The following is a 17,532-nucleotide window of genomic DNA, read 5'->3' as shown; positions in this document are numbered from 1 at the left end:
TTTTTCTAATATAAATATCGAGAATAATCGCGATTATTTTATTTTTATATAATTTTAATATCTTCATTAATTCCACATAAAAATAAAGCTTTTACGAAGTTGATTATTTCCTATTTAGTAGATTTACATGTATAAATGATTGATAAGATATCATATGTAGGGTATATTTGCACGCATAAAAAAGGAGAAACAAACACGCAAAAATAACTTGTAGACACAGTTTGCATTTATTTCGTGTGTGCGAGTGCAATTCGCCCGCGCATTAATGTATTCTTACAGCCTTTCAGTCTTCGTAAATATACACTATTTACGCGGATTGATTAAGGGGGAATTAGCTCTCTCTAAATTATAACTTATAACATAAAGGGCTATATATATATATATAACAACATATATAATAATCATACAATAAAAGATATCGGCGATATACAGTGAGAGCATGAAGAATATCTTAACGGGAAACGAAACTTGGGATTTAAAATCGTCGAAAATTTAATTTCTCGCACGCTTACTCGCAAGTCAAGTGTCACGCATAAATATAAAAAAAAAATCACCCTTGCGTATCAGCATCGAAATTCGAAATCGCCGATTATTAGACAGCACACTCGTGTCAATTCCACGAAATAAAGATCGCTCGCGAGTCCGGCGATGACGGAGCGCGTTTTCCAAGAGAGAACCGTGTAAGAAAAGGCGATCGATCGGCGACCAGTTGGGCGGGGCGCTAATGTAATGACTCTACTGAATATGGCAAACATTTTCGGAGAAGGAGCTCCGTGACATCTGTCCACGCACGATACTGCGTTCTCGGTACATTATTATAATCGACAAATGAATTCTCGCTCTACAACAGGAGAACTCGATGTCAATTACTTCAAACGCGATCGCCGCAAATTAATATTAAGCGATATATACAAAAAAATAATCGCCTTTTCTTACGGTTTATCAATCGCAAAACGGAACTTGGAAGGTGAATATATACGTGATGTTTTCGATCTGGAGAAAATACGCGGTCGATGAAAAGATTGGAATGGTAAGATTCCAGGAAAAATAAAAGAAAAAGACAGAAGAGAGGGATTCTCGTATTAAGTCCTTATACCGTGAAAGAGATCTCGTGAGGAATGCGCGATGAGAGAGAGTCTATGTACAAGTATATTTACAATTTCCCTTCGCCGGGGGAAGGGAAGACCTTAAGAAATCGGAGAGGTGCGGGGATCTTTTCTCGCTTTCCTCAAAACGTCAAACGTCCCTCTTCGTATATCTTCTCTTCGGGTGCAGGCGCGCCGTCGACTTGTTTCTCTCTTCCAGGGGGAGGGTAAAGGGTGAGGGTTGACGGCGACGACGGGGGAGGTGATCAACACCATCTCCTGCAACGTCAAGTCAAGTGTAGATCAGCGGGCGAGTTTACGTGACGTTTCATGGCGCCCGAATCAACCCTTTCGTCAGTCACGAAGAAGGATGACGATGCGACCTGTACCTTAATTAGTCCGGCCGACAGGTCACCGTTCGGCGACCGTCGAGGACGTTGTCGTCGTCATTACGACGGAGGTCGCGATGGTGGGGGCGGTTGTCGTGGCGGTCGTCGTGATGGCGTTCAGCAGGGGTTGTCTCGACGACTGCGTCGTTGTCGTCGTCGTCGTCGACGTCATATCCTGATGTGTGACGGCGTTCGTCTCCTCCAGGGCGGTCTGCAAGTCGCAGATGTACTCGATCACCCTCTGGATCACCTCGAGCTTCGACAGCTTCCGTTTGCGCGGCATGTCCGGTACGAGGGAGCGCAGCTTCGTCAGGTAAGCGGCCACCTCCTCGGCCTCGAGGTCGCGTCTGGTGCCGCCGATTCCCAGGCCGTTGTGCAGAACGCCGCGATGATCGGGCGGAACTCTGCCGCCCAGTGGACTCACCACCATCGCCTTCATGATCACTGGCAACGGCTGGATTCCTGGTTACAGTCAATCGAGCCGATCAATTTGGACTGACGTCCGCTCTTTCCTCTTGGCGCCGCTCTGCGTGGTCGTTCGACGACGATAGCGCGCGCGCGCACACACACATGCACAACCGCGCACACACACGCGCGTATGTATATTTATCGATCTGCCGAGAGAGTCACGGAGACGCAAAATGTACGACGAGAGCGATGGGGACGGATGCACCAAGTCTCTCGGAAATTCAACGGCGTCGTCTTCTTTTTGATCGAGCGCAGAATCTGCTCGCTCCTTCCCACACACACACACACGCGTGTATCACGAGCTCGTCTCACTGACCAGGCGCATCCTCGAGTGGGAGCAACGTGTCGTGACGTGCGATGATGACAAAACTTGTCCGGTCACCACGTATTGAATGTCGTATTGGAGAGTCGACTGTACGATGATATAGCGCCGACTATAAAGTCACACACAACTGCTTGACGGATCGAAGCCGACTGGCCTCCGCCCCTCACCTGACAGCTTTTTATAGCCTTGCCCCACGCCGCTCCCCGCACCAATCCTCGAGACGCTACCACCATTTGTACGGCGCAATCGCTGCCCGAGTGGAGTAGCGGCAGCCTCGAGTGTCACGCGAGTCCTGTCGGGCCATTCATTTTTTTTCTCCATTCTTAATTCGAGAAAATCTAGAATTAAGAATTAATCTAGAATTAATTAATTTTTTTTCGACTTTTATTTAAAAATATCTAGCAAAAGTCAACGCGAATGCGTATAAATTATCTTAAAGCTTTAAAATTTTAATAATTAAAATAAAAAAAAATAAATAAAGCATTTGACAATTTTGATAGAGAAAAAAAAGTAACTATTACAATATAGATGGCACAGGGAGGGGGAAAGATTCCCGATTTCGCACGGATTCGAAGCTATCAGTAGTCGGGGGTGTTTGACGACTATGCGACTGGCGGCGTCGGTGGAACACGAAGGGAGTGTAAAAGGGTGGGAAGGAAAGGGGGAATACGAACCATTGTTGAACGTCCGGCGGCGCCAGCCACTAGCCATCACGGCTACTACTACCATGAAGAGGCACCGTGCGTCGTCACCACCAACACCGTAACAACAGGCGGCCGACGACCACCATCGTCCTCCCCGGGGCTCTATGTGCATCTGATGCTGATGTATGTACGACGACGGTCGTTCGCTTAACGCCGTGCACCATGATTCCGGCTGCAATTTTCTCCAGCGGCGCGAAAACCTTGCGCGAATAAATCTACGCCTCCCCTGTTAACAGACAAGATTGCAATTACTGCGAGAAATCATTGCACATTATTAAAAAACCACACTAGTCGGAATGTGTTCAACTTTAGGTATACATGTAAAATATATAAACTTTTATGTACATTTCATATTAAAGAAAGAGACAATCTGAAAGTTGAATCGGAAAGATGCATTTAATTGATAAAAAGACAAGACGATATAGTCTATAAAAAATTAGAGATAGTTGAAAACCAGTTCTCTATCTTTAGCGTTGAACAAATATAATATCTTTTCTTTGAATAAGCTATAATAAGTAAGTATAATCTTTCACGTACATTCGATCTAATGAGGAGCGATGTAATAACAACCAATTATCTTGCGTAACTGTTTCAAATTAAATTCTCCCATTTCCTGAAGAATCTTGGAGTAACTTTCTAAAATGACTGATTAAGATATTGGTTTCTTTATACAAAAATTGTTTCAGATTCAATCTTTCCGGCGAATATCTTCCTCGAAGTGATGAGATTATCTCACTGTATTTAAATAGCTCACTTTAGAAAGAATTTTATTTATAAAAATATTCCTATCTAAATAGCAGATTCAATTACTTCTCGCGGCAGCTTCGAGGAATCATATTACACATTTCCGTACATTCAATGGTCTTTATCTGTGTTTTGACAAAAATTGTCTCAATCTTTCCTCGAAACCACAGCGTCATGATTATACCGCGCTTGAATCACTCATTTAAAATATAAAAAAAAGCTTTATTCATAAAAGGTTCTTTCTTGCATGACTGGCTTCGTGTGCGACAACTTTTGCGAAGAGTTATTTCGCCTCGTCTTTACTCGCGAACCGCAAAAATCGTCCCGGACGGCTCAATCGCTCCCAGCGAATATGTACTCTGTTCGAGGCGATTACATCGTACTTTGTATCTTCCGTCTTGCTCTTGGGTTCGCGTGCTCGCACGTACGCGCTTCGTGACTTCGAGCGGAGTCTCGTTACCGGTCGTTGAAGACAAGAACCCGCCCGATGTCCGGCGCTACTACGAGCTGAATAAAAAAGGAAAGGTGGTCGCCGAGCGCACGATAAGAGAGAAGAGAGAGAAAGAGAGAGGGAAGGGGGGTCGGTCGGAATAGCGGCGACACGCTTCGTAGAATTTCCAGGCGACGCCGACAGCACACTCGTCCGAGGAAAAACGCGCGAGAGCGGCCAGCGAAGCAATTGAGGGCAGCGGGGTGGACGTGCGGAATCATTGAATGACAGCCGCTCGCGAGATTCATGCACCGAGCTCCAGCGAAGCTTCCGAATCGCGAGACAATCTCTCTCATCGATGACACACAGGGCCGTGAATGATTGAATCTTGAAGCATTCGAAATGATAAGTGATGATATTGTTGAATCATCATTTTTAACATATTTATCGGCGTCTGAAAACAAAGATATACGCGTTAGTTTTCTTTTTTCAATTATATCATTTTTATCATCAAGTATGCTTTTCTTTTTTTCATATAAAAGCAAAATCCGCAATAAAACCAGATGATTCTCATATTTATTTCGTGTAATTTGGAGTCAGATTTATTCTTCTAACTTTAATTAAATTCAATTTTAATCGGATTTAATGCAAATCTTCTCTAAATGATAATAGTATCAATATAATTGGAAATGTATCGCTTATCACTTGTACATAATTTCTAATTGATATACACTAATTCGAAAAAAATCTATCGGATAAAGCGTGATACGTCTTTAATTAAAACAATAATAAAAAAAAGTACGACACTTTACACAATAGTTTTCGATTACGATATACCTCTCTTTTTCGTATCAACAGTATTTGATAAGGATTTAAAAAAAAAACGAGCGCACTCACATCACTATCGGCGACGTATCAATTTATTATTTATCCAATAAGACGCGCAGAACGCTTTCGCAATTATTTTCCAGAGTCGATTCGCTAATATATACGCATACGTGTTCTTCGGCGTCGCCGATAAGGATAAAAAGAGTCGAGTCATACCTTCTACCTACTGTCGGCGAGCAAAAAGATGATTGTTCACGGCTGTATTATCGCGACGATCGTTATTCAGATCGGCATGTTTGTCGTGTAATTTCGCGACGTGGTTGTTGACGAGGTGTCTTTTTCTTTCTCTCTTTCTCGGATGAAGAGGAGAAACAATTCCATGGAAAATTACAGGGAATAAAACCGAACGCGCGTGAGACGCCCGTGAGACTCGACCGGGCAAGCACTTGTGCGGTTACATACCTGAGGCAACCGGATCTCATTGACTCCTTGACCCTCGTGTTTAAGAAATGGAGTTCCCTTGACCCGCGAATAAATAAATTGAGAGGAAACCGCCGCGGCATGCTATCGTTGTATATATGTATATACGCAAGAGGATTTACTGATACTCTTTTCATTGAGATCCCCTAGGTAACCATCGGATGTTACGGCTTTAGCACCGTATCACCGCCGTGAGACCGCTCAATTAGCGTCGGAATTGTTGGCTCGCCGCCGACGTAGCATCGCAAAGTGATTAGCTCGATCATTCCGCATTGTACGTCGGGATTCTTCCCTGCGCCTCGTTATATTCGAGTCGAAAACTCATGCATTTAGCTTCTCGAATTCAATATTTTCGCCCGGCTTGGTGCGGAAACATCGAGCCAACATGTTATATGAATAGAATAAGCGCTTGCATTCAACATTTTCGAAATGAAAAAACTTTTAAATTATATTTGAATTTGGAATTACATCATTATTATTTTTTTAAGCTATTCATTAATCTGTAAAATAATTTCGCGAGATGCTGTTGTCATACATGCAAACGCTTTTCGAGTGTTTAATAGCAAAGGGTAATTTTGGATCTATTGACTAAAAATCTCAAATTATAATTACATGAGTCTAGGATGAATCACCGAAGAGGAAGTGACTCGGCCAAATTGACCGCCCAGGTGTTGATCCGTTCGGCCGTACTCGTCTTGCACTTAAACGAATTCCACAAGCGTTGTTGTCCACGAGCGTTAAGCACTTAAGACAGAAATCCTTATCGTGTGTCTGCGCGATAAGGCGCGGTTTTAATGTATCAGTATATTCTCGGTTCAGATGTACCGAAAGGGTCTATCAAGATAACTGGTCTCTCGATGGCCCGAGCTCGATTATCGGCGTTCGGCATCGTCTTCTTGAGTCACTTCCAGGTATCTGATAAGCAAAAAGATTGTCAACGGCAAAAGTCAATCTCGTGAGAAACCGATACGCGTTGAATTTATTCTATCGTGTTACAATAAATTCGATACATTTACTCGAACGAATAAATGTATTTTAATTTTACAAAAATGGAGAGAATCTTGTTTATATATATACTTACCAAATTCTTCATTCTCTCTTTATTAAAATATTATAATGAAGGTCTATCTCTCCAAAAGTCTTCTTGAAACGTGAAATCTGCATTTTATATTCCAAACAATCTCCTCATGCTTCAAGTCCAAAACTCTAGACATCGGTTCCTTAGACAGTTATTCTTCTCTACAGGTGATTAATACAGATGTCAATTCTGAAAAATAAAATTTATATCAGTATAAACTCTTATTCGAGCTATATATTCATAAAATAAAAGAGCTAAAAGAATTTGCGATTGATTAAATAATTTCGAAGTGAACATTTTCGTCGAGAGAAATAATCGTTTCCCGTCCACCTTAAACGGAGAGATCATCACGATCTTTATCGCGTTTAATCGAACGTTCAGCGGACTCCGAGTGTCGAGGAGGCGCGGAGCCGAGAATTTTGTCGCGATTTTGTTTGTGGGGGACGCGAGGAAAAAGCGACACACAGAGGGTACCTATAATTAGCGACCGCCCTGCCCCTTCTCGAAATCGGGCCGACGCGAGGTGAGATATCCGCGGCGACCGGATTGGAAACCGCGCATCTTCCATCTCCGCGCACAGCTGCTCCTCCGTCGCAAGCAAGCAAGCGAGTCGGGAATGTACATACGTATCCCGAAGTGAGCTGCGCCCGTAATCGTGCGCTTCCTGCTGCGTCGTATCCGTCCGTGAGATAGAGTGTGCCGCCATACATAGGTGTGGTGGTAGTGGATGCTCTCACCTCTCTCGCGCACGTCGTACACTCTTACGAATAAATTTGCGGAGCGCCGCCGAATGCGTGAGCTGCGTGGAAAATCGCGCCGATGGAAGAAGATCGGCTCGAGTTTAACCCTTAGAATGCATAACGTGGCGCGATTTAACCCGGCTGCGCTTTTACATACTAATATCCTCTCGAATGAAGAGATATCGGTTCGGGTGACAGAGACAAAATGTATATAAGGATGTATTGAAGGAATTTTTAAATTTTGAATTGTATTGAATTCTTTAAGCTTTCCTTTTCTCGACTTTGACCGGTCTATATATATATATATATATATATGTGATTTGTACATATCTATATTTATATACAATATCGTAATCGTTAGTACAACTGTACGTAAACATATCACTCACCGTGTGGTCAAAACATGATTATATCTCGATTGTATAAATCAGTCGAAACGACTTAAATAAGATTAGATAAGTAGGAATAATTTTCAAGTTGTGATGTAAGAAATTTTGTCGAGACTAAAGGAAGGTGAATTCTATTTCAATAGTGTACGGATTAAGAGATATGATATGATAAACGTTAATCTCTAGATCTTTTTTAAGTACATATTACGAAATTATTACGTTCCCTGTAGTAAAAATTCTGTGTGTACGAAACGATAACGAAATATGAAAACTAACAGTGACCTAATAATTAACTTTCAATTTACAAAAAATCTCTCATTCTCTTAAATTTTTAATTCTTTAAGAAGAGAGTATCTATCACAAAATCTCACGTTTGACATTTAATTATCGATTTAGAAAAAAATCTCATTCTCTCAAATTTTAAATAAATTTTAAATTTCTCTTCAAAAAGAGTATTTATCACGAAATCTCGCGTTTGTGAGTAGATCGCTCATTTTCGAGAGCCAAGGACAGGGAGCAGGATTATTTATCGCGGTCACTTCGAATCGCGATGACGAAGTTCGGTCAGATGTACCTGTTCTCCTTCGTAGCGGATTTTTTCATCATGAATTTCGTCCAACCGAGGAGAAGGAAAGAAGCGGAGGAAGAGACCCGAACGAAAATTATTCCGTGGAGTGTATCTTGGCATCCGATGATTGTGCGCCAGCGGCTAGAGTCGGTCGGTCTCTCTCTTGGAGTGCACGTGCGCCTTGCACGTGTTAGCTGTGGGGCGACTCTCCCGATCCCCGGCTGCCTACAAGACTGTAACATCGTATCAGGAAGAGGCAGGGAGAGAGAGAGAGAGAGAGAGAGAGAGAGAGAGAGAGAGAGGGCGGCGAGGGAACGAGAGGTTGGCTATATAACTATACGCTCACGCTCTTTTGCCTCGTCTCGCATACTCTTTCCCTCGTTTTAACGCTGGTCTCGTCGTTCCTTCTTTCTCGTTATCTATCTGCCTTCCTCTCTGTTCGCAGAATGGAGTACTATGGCGCTAATTGCGAGTACCGCGTCGGATAAAACGCGCTCTTCGAAGGGGAGAAAGAACCCTCCACTAGAGGATTGACCTGAAAGCACAATAATGGAAGTATGAAAATTGAGGCGATCGTGATCGGATTATTGTCATTATTTTTTTCGAATCTAATACTTTCGACATTTTTGATAATTATGAAAAAAATTATGAAAGAATATCATATTCTATGTTTTATTTTTAACTATTGTGTACTCATTTTTGAGAGCTTAAAGAATTCAATTCGAAATAAAATAGATCATGAATTACAGAAAAAATATATATATTTGAGTGACGAGATAATATGCTCTATAAGCACACATAAAAATTAAAAACACTTTAAAGAATTGTTAACGTGAATATAGTTTGTTTAATATGCATTGTGTGTGCAAATATTGGCATTCTACTTGCCAACATGATCGATCTGAAATGCATATTGATTTGAAAACCGATGGAACTGTCACGATACAGTGTTTGAACGTTTGCTCTGTCTGGAGGACGGAACCGGCGATAAAATTGCAAATGGCAAAGCGGAACGCGCAAGCGAGCCGCAGAGACAGAAATCACGAGGCCGAAGAAGCACGCGGATCCTGCTATTTGCGCAGCTGTTCAAACGGTTTCGCGTACCGCGAAAATACTATCCGTTTTTAAAATATACCCGGAGTCGACACGAGAAGCCGACGAGTCATTAACGGGAACGAGAAACATCTTGACCTGTTTCACGATGAGGTGCGCCTCGTCGTTTGTCGTCGTCATGCGATCTGGAACGCTTGGTATCAAATCGGTGTTATCCGCTTATTTCGCAACTTTCACAGGAAACGACCGTCTAGAATTCCACGTCGGCTACCTATACACGTCGTATAAAATCTTGCGCGCGAGCTAAAAGAAAATTCAAATGTCGTTACAATATATAAGCATAATTTAATTATTTTTAAGTATAATTATATTCATATATTATATATCATATAGCTCTTTGATTTTTTCTGTTTCTTAATTTTAGATATATAATATTGGCTTTTATACATATATCACACATATATGAATATCTTAAATCGAATTAATCTTACAGCGCAAAAATATTGAATAGGAGATTGCAAAATGTAATGAGGTAAAAAATTATATAGAGCCTTTTTGTGTTCTTCTAACGGGATAGACCGATAATAATCCGATGTTTTCGAGAATTCTAGATTCTTCGCCAGGACCGCTACTCTCCGACATCGACGGGCACAGGTAGGTACGAAATTCACATATTTCGTACCTATCTGTGCACGTGTTTCTTTCACAGATGTCTTCGAATACCGCTTACTACATTGTCATGCTACTTCGCCGACCGTTTTATCCGCACCTTGCGAATGCACAATGCGTATATGGTTGGTATTAACCGAAATACGGGGAAAGGATGAAGAGAGGAATTTCGGCGAGCACCGTAAAAGAAGCAACTGCAACTACGTCTTAGAATCGTTTTGGAATACCATAGAGTCGTTTCTCGAGAACACCTGGTTCGAATATAGATTGTACGACTTCTACCTGGACTTTGGAAAATTTCTTTTCACCTACTGTTAAACCTTTGCGAAATTTTGAAAAAGAAAAAATTATATAATCAAGTCTCTCCTAATTGTTAAGAGAGATATTTAAAAAAAAGATACGATACAAAAACGATGTCATTTATACGGATGCCAGAGCTTTTTAAGAAAAGTTGAACGTGACCATTGTTTCATCATAAAATGCGGCGTGATGGCCGCAAGGAGCGAATCATGATTATGGTACCCTCATTGATTACGGCGGCCCCTCGGTAACCCCTGTCGTCATAATTCTCGACCACGAGTCGCAGCGGCTCGTGTTGTAAAACTAGGCGAGTCGTGAAAAAGTCCAGAAATGCGCCAGCCACCCAAGAAAGTTATTCGACACCGCTTTCCGTCTGACACGTAACAGCATCAAGTATAAAAGTTTCTCTGTCTTCCCCGGGAACTTTTTTCTCCCGCTTTTCTGTGAGGTCCCCATTTATCAATCGCCCTAATCATACCAGACACGAAACACGATCGGCGGCAATTGTTTATACATCGGTCTGTTCTTACCGTGAAATACGTTCTTCCTAATTAAAATCAGAGAGAGAAAGAGAGAGTTCGCGCGAAAAATATTCTATAAACCTCATCTATTTTTGCAATTAATTTTGTCTTAACGAGTTTTAACAAATTCTTTTCCCTCTTCTTCGAGCAGTTTTGAAATACGTCGTATCAATTTTCGAAGATACTGAAATATCGCTCGGGAGTAGCGCAGGATAATCTTTACAAAGAGTAAGGCGGGAATATCTAAAGATTATAAAGACGAACGCGTGAGAGAAGAAAGAAGACGACGGAGGGGAGGAGAAAGAGGAAACGGACGCTCTCGTAGGAAGAGAAACGAACAAGAGGATCGCGGAGAAGAGCAACGGGAGAAAGATGAAGAAAAAGAGAAAGAGCGAGAGGACAGGACAGGTAAGAGACGTGCAAAGGTGACCGAAGCTAGCTGGCCTGGTCGGTTTGGCCCCGTGGGAACGCGTTGGTGGCCAGCTGCACTGATTGCCGTGAGAGGACGTGACGTAGCGTCGTCGAGGCGCACGCACACACACATAACAACAAAGTCGAACGTGCGTCCGCACTTGCGCTTGCGTGCCGTAATTGGCGATGGTAGTGGTGAACGACGTGAAGTCGCAGTGGGGCCCTTAGGGGGTTGAGTATATACGTCGGGAGAGGGACCCAGCCCGACCGACTGCCAGGAGTAGGGGGGCCTGCATTCCAGAGAGGCGCCGGCCAGTCTGCGGCACACCTGCGCGTTCGGTTGAATCACGGCGCCTCCGACATAACCCAATCTCGTCGTCCTTCTCCGATTCGTTGCGTCCCAAGCCGCTCTCTCGTCGACGTCGTCCGTCCTCGTCACGTCCACGACCACTTGCACGACCACCTCTGCCTTTTTCTCTCTCTCTCTCTCTCTCTCTCTCTCTCTCTCTCTCTCTCTCTCTTTCTCTTTCTCTCTCGCGCTCGCTCGGCCTCATCTCTCAAAGGCATCGGTCTCCATCTCTGTTTCACAGAGAGCGATCTGTCTCTTTTCGAAGTACTAATCCCTCTCTCTTTCTCTCTCTCTTTCTTTTGAGAGAATACAACCGCGTGGCGCAAAGTGCGTGCGCTTCGTTCCGTGCGTGACGACCTGACGATGCGGTGTCCCTGTCGTTCTCTCCTCTCTTTCTCTTTCTTTCGAGCGTTCGCCATTATTGCCCGTTCCATTTTAAGCGGTGGTCTCGCTCCCTCCTTCGACTTTAACGCGGATTTTTTTTTGGTTTCTGATTCTCTCCTTTATCTCGCGCATACGTGATTCTTGGATTCCGCTCCTTCGCACCGTGGGAGGACCGAGATCCGCGGTATCGCGAGATATCGGATAGGATGGGAAGAAAACGAGATGTTGCGTGAAAGAAAGAGAGATAGAGATAGAGATAGAGAGAGAGAGAGAGAGAGAGAGAGAGAGAGAGAGAGAGAGAGAGAGAGAGAGAGAGAGAGTGAGAGTGAGAAAGAGAGGTGATAGACTCCGGGGAGAGCAGCGCCGATCTTACGTACAATCGGAGGCGTGCAGGTGTCCGACGTCGCCGTCTGACGCGTCTCTGTCAGTGCCGCAATCTAAGACAGCCACCGCAGCAATGGCTATGAGCTGACACCTGTTTCCTGCCGAGACTTCGATGTTCGATGTATGATATGTATTTGATGACACGCATTTTAGTTGCGCACACATCTCGCCTCTAACTGGAAACATTGCAAAAATTCGTGGTCAGAAGAGTGAAAAATTAAATCGAATTAAAATAAAATCAATTACACAGATATAGAACCCCCCTATTTGAATTAATTTTTGTTGATGACGAAAAAAATTATTAAAATATAAATGAAATGTGTAAGGATTGTTAGGATTTAATCTGCTAGATAAGAATACTTCTCGAATGCTCTGTAGTCGTGAAGATCTGCTGTCGCAGATCTGACAAAGTCTATTTCTCAATAGTACACTATTCGAACAAGGTAGAACTAAAGGAAGGGGAGAAATGTGAGATGAGAATTGAACGATTTACGCGAGGAATACAGGCGGCTACGATGCCGCCGTGCCGGATGGACGTGAGGGACCTGAGGCTCATTCAGTGACGTGGGAACGTGTGCAGATACCATTCATAAGTCGACCATATGATGCGTAGAGTGGCATAAACGCCCGTATGTGAGCCCGTAAGTGTGCACATGGTCGAATCTTGCACGAGGCTTCTGCCACGCTTTCTATATTGTATATCGTTATCGAAGCGGCACGAGGCTCCTATCGAGAAGTATTAATTATTTACAGCTGTCTCGTTTAGTACACCCTTTGTCGAAAGTATATTTCTTACTCACACGTCGTAGAAGAAACGTGAGCGTAAAAAATCTACGTATCAGGTTCTTGTATCGGTTTAGATTGTAGATTAACGAACGAAATTTAATGATTAATTGAGTATATAATTACGAATTAATATAAAATTTTGTGAAAAGAAAAAAATATCAAAATTATAATTATACATATATATTCTTAATACATATATCTAACATTTACTCTCTGCAATATCATCAAAATATTAAAACTAATATATATATATATATATATATATATATATATATATAATTAAATATATATAATTAAATTAATATATAATATATAATAAAATTATATAATATTATATATAAAAGTTTTAATATTTTGATGATATTGCAGAATACATGTTAGATATATTAAGTCAAGCATGTCGAAAAATATGTATATTTTATTTTTTTTCTCTTCGATTCTATCGCGCAAGCTAGAGAGAGCGAGAGAGAGAGAGAGAGAGAGAGAGAGAGAGAGAGAGAGAGAGAGAGAGAGAGAATTTCTTTCTGATTTTTTCTGCGTGAGATATAATTCGATCGTATCGTTCACGCTCGAGCTGACTTCGTAGCCGTCACTGACACAAACCGAGAAAACTCCCAAGAGAGAACCCGCGATCTTTCCTTCACAGCTTTACAATGAGCGGTATGGAAGAGAGAGACAGAGAAAGATTCGTGGGAGCCTGTTTTCCGTTCTTACCTCGTTCCATCGAGTACGCTGTTCCACCTCGTTGTTTTGTTGTCGGACAACCTTCGGAGAGGCTCGAATTTCTGCCAAGATCGGAGCGCCTTGGGCGATACGTCCTTGGGCCGTTTTTCAAAAAAACTCTTGAAAAATGAGGAATTTGTAGAAGAATAAATATACGTCCGCTATCTCTCGACGTCCTTATCCATATGATATATCCTAGAAAAAAGAATCATTTCAATCTTCGAGAAAAAAATCCTATATTTTAGATATACACGTATAAATATATAATGTTTTAATCAATGATAATTTTTTATGAAAGAGAAATAGAGTTGTAGAAATTTATTTTTTTTGCTTGCATAATATTCTTTCCTTCAACTATAAAAAAAGTTTGATTATACATATATATAAAAGCTTGATTATATGTATATATTGGAAATAATATAAATTATTTTAAGAACACGAATTTAAAATGTCCGAAATGTAGAAGGCATTAAGATGCTCTTTTCACAACAGGCCTTTACAGACGATAACGATAAGCCGTGGATAGCCTCGAAATTATCAGACAGTTCACATGACCGGATTTTCGTCGTATCAATGCGACGAGTTCCCGATTCAGAGTGCTAGCGTACCTGTACGTGGCGCACACCTGTACAAGCGAGACCAGGTTTATCGCCGTGGCGGTCTAGGTAGCCACCTGTGCGCAGGAAGAGATGGTCGCACAGGTGTCTTTTAAAGCGTTTCATTAATTACAAATGGGCAACCAGACGTGAATTCTCCATGGTAGTAGCTTCAGGTGTCGTCATATTTCGCGTACTATACACCTGGACAAATCTCCGCAAGATTTTTTTATTTGGCCTCGATCCCCAAAAGTAGGTAGCTCTTTGAAACTGCGAAAGAGAGAAAGAGACAGAGATAAAATCATACGGAAGTAAGATATCGCATATAGCATGCTCATATAACGCTAACGAGTATGTTTACTCTTGGCCGCGAAGTGAAAAAAAAAAGAATGCACAGTAGTCGGTGATGCAATCGCGTTGCAAATACGCTAGCGCAATAAATTCCAGCCATGATGTCGGCCGGGGATCAAGGCGACGAAATGTATGAGTCTTATAATGTATGAGTCTTATAAACGAAATCTAGTGTACCTAATGAAAAGCGAGTTTTGTGAGAAGTGTTTTCTACAATAGAGAGCCGTAGGTGATTTTTCTTCCCCTGCCCCTTCGTCCATTGACATTTATGAAATTCGGACCATTATTCTCATAGGATATCTCGTAAAATGGTCTATTTTTTGTTTGCCTTAGCATGACAAAAGAAGTTTTTCGCCTTTAGATATCGCAGTTTCACGGCTCGGTCCATTTTCATGCGATTAACATTGTCTTTTTAAGACATAAGAAAAATTTGATATATTTTATAATAATAATTTATCTCTTTATATTTCGATTATTTGATTTTAATTAGAGCAATTTTCTAAATTAAAACTGAAAATTGTTTACATTTCTGATAAACTAATATACAATGATCTTCTTTTTGAAAGGAAGAAATAATTTGAATATAAAACGAATAAAAAAAGAAAAAACATATGGACGTATCGCGAAAAGTATTCCACGTCGATGCACGTCGATGTGCATCCGACTGGTATTTGTGGGATTAATCCGACGCATTCGAAGTTCGAAGCGAGTGTGTTTCCGAGAGCGTCGATGCTCGGGCACTTCTTCGCATTCCTTTTCTTCGCCTCACGCACAGGTCGACGACGAGTCCTGTGCGAGTCCCGGGTGAGCCTCGTCCCTCCCACACGACGACCACCCAGCAGACGATCTCGAGTCTCTTTATCTCTTTCTCTCTCTCTCTCTCTCTCTCTCTCTCTCTCTCTCTCTCTCTCTCTCTCTCTCTCTCTCGTGTTGGAAATTCCTTTCCGATTTATCGTACGTCACGGTGGAACCGCGCGTCTATTTATCCAGTCGGATTACACGATCTTGTCGAGGACCAACCAAGCCTAGATAATGTATAATATATAATACTACTATACTACTATTACTATCTGCTCTGGTTTTTGCTACCAACTAGTAGCAGCGATCATTTCGCTACTTGCTCTTAAATGATTCGATGGACATTAAGAGTTCCGTGTATCGTTATTATTAACAGAGCAGCAATCTTAAATAGTGTTTGTAGAAAAGTTAAACTAGTAAATGTGTATAATTAGGAAAGATAAATATGACGCTCTTATGATCTATTTCATTTTAGAGATAACATAAGACTAATTTTACGAACTCTCTGAAAGTTAAAGAAATCACCGTAAAAATAACTCGCAAACTTAAAAAGCATAATAGTAGATACGCAATAATGAAACGGAAGTTGAAATATCGCGGCGCGCGAAGAGCGAGAAGAGTTAAAGATTCTCGCGAAAAACCACGATGGGAATATATACGTACATTCAAACGTAACAAAAACGCACCACGGCTGACAGAGGGAGGAGGGTGAAGAAGAGAAGGGGGACGGAGGCAATCAAAAGAATGAGAGGTGGAGAGAGTAGATAGCCGGCGCATAATAAAAAGAGAGAAAAAGAGGGAGAGGAAATCTCGAGATGAGAGAACGAAGAGGATGAGAAGGAAGCGAGGAAGAACAAGAAGCCAGCTGAGAGATACAGGTAGATACATACGTACATACATACAGAGATTCAGGCGAGCGCAAACACGAAGCGAAGAAAGAGAGCGAGAGAAAGAGAGACAGAGAAAGAGAGAGAGGGAGGGCACGAAAAGGTAGGTGCCGGCCGATACTGCCTTTCTTCCCCTTGCCACCTTGTTCGCCGTGGCCGGCCAAACGACGGGGGTTAGCGGAGGGGTACCGTAGTGTGCGCGATCTCGTCGGCGGGGTCCTCGTGGTCGCGGCAGCAACGACGACGACGACGATGACGGCAATGGTGAGCATTGAGCATGCGGGAGGAGAAAGGGAGACAGCCACGGCATCGAGAGGGGACCAGGGGGAACCTGGCGACAGACTGGCGGGCGCGCACCTGCACTGGCTCGGACCGCGAGAGAGCCGACAGTCAGGGGCGCACCTACCGAGCGCAGACTCCGTGTTCTTTGAGAAGACGACGACGGACCCGAGCGAAGAGATACAAATCACGCCGCCGCCGCCGGAGCCGCCGTAGCCGGTGCATTCTTCGTTCGCGCACTTATCTCCCGCACTGGCGCACCGGCCCGTTCCACTTTCAGAGAGCTCGCCCCGTCGTCTTATTTTCCGCTTTCTTTTTACCTCGCGTTCCTCGCTGCTCTCCTCTTCTCTCTCTCTCTGTCGCTTTCTTCATGCGAAACGCTGGTTTCTTTCGGAGCATTTTGTCGGACGTATAATCTCGCATTAGCGTAGAAACTGTACAAAAAGATCTAGTATTAGGTAAAGCAATATGAGAGATGATATAATAGATTGTCTTGTTTAAATTTGATCTCACATCTTACGATGTGTGTTTTTTCTATATTTTTTATCTTTAAAAGATTATCGATTATTAAAATATTACAGAACTTTAGAAATAAAAAATATGTGATAAAATTAAAAAATGTATTGATATCCTTGAAGATATAATATTGGTTCTACTTATTTTTTCAAAATTTTAATTATTCATAAAATTAATCTTGCAATGAATAATGTAATTATTAATTTTTGATGCCTATATATGAGTCAAAGAGAAACAAATTTCTTGTCTAATTATAAGAATATTTAAAATATCTTGCATCTCATTGCAGATTATTCA

General features: G+C 42.1%; 1 protein-coding gene and 1 pseudogene across 5 annotated transcripts; both read right to left on the bottom strand.

The window, feature by feature from the left end:
* Window positions 1-204: 204 nt before the first annotated feature.
* On the bottom strand, window positions 205-14,542 carry Emc (Basic helix-loop-helix domain-containing extra-macrochaetae). Of its 5 annotated transcripts, XM_083048914.1 has the most exons (11): window positions 14,417-14,531; window positions 13,800-14,003; window positions 12,293-12,475; window positions 9,420-9,584; window positions 8,575-8,763; window positions 8,235-8,461; window positions 6,535-6,720; window positions 6,066-6,368; window positions 3,509-4,599; window positions 2,942-3,197; window positions 205-2,605 (listed from the first exon to the last, which is right to left on the bottom strand). In XM_083048914.1, exon 11 carries the CDS (start codon window positions 1,911-1,913, stop codon window positions 1,497-1,499), a length of 417 nt encoding a protein of 138 aa, XP_082905040.1. In that variant the 5' UTR covers window positions 1,914-2,605; window positions 2,942-3,197; window positions 3,509-4,599; window positions 6,066-6,368; window positions 6,535-6,720; window positions 8,235-8,461; window positions 8,575-8,763; window positions 9,420-9,584; window positions 12,293-12,475; window positions 13,800-14,003; window positions 14,417-14,531; the 3' UTR covers window positions 205-1,496. The 5 variants fall into 5 exon arrangements, with proteins under 5 accessions (XP_082905040.1, XP_082905043.1, XP_082905041.1 ...); XM_083048918.1 differs by lacking the exon at window positions 3,509-4,599 and having other exon boundaries at window positions 1,915-2,605; window positions 8,235-8,763; window positions 14,417-14,542; XM_083048917.1 differs by lacking the exons at window positions 8,575-8,763; window positions 9,420-9,584; window positions 12,293-12,475; window positions 13,800-14,003; window positions 14,417-14,531 and having other exon boundaries at window positions 205-1,364; window positions 1,475-2,605; window positions 8,235-8,462.
* LOC145941505 (uncharacterized) lies at window positions 10,375-17,087 on the bottom strand (annotated as a pseudogene).
* Window positions 17,088-17,532: the final 445 nt, after the last annotated feature.

Source organism: Prenolepis imparis, unplaced genomic scaffold (assembly GCF_030444845.1).
Source record: "Prenolepis imparis isolate NDT839.2.m4 unplaced genomic scaffold, iyPreImpa1.0 SCAF_10, whole genome shotgun sequence".
In the NCBI taxonomy this organism is placed as follows: domain Eukaryota; kingdom Metazoa; phylum Arthropoda; class Insecta; order Hymenoptera; family Formicidae; genus Prenolepis; species Prenolepis imparis.
Note: the sequence above shows the minus strand (reverse complement) of the source record. Positions and strands in the feature narration are given on the sequence as shown.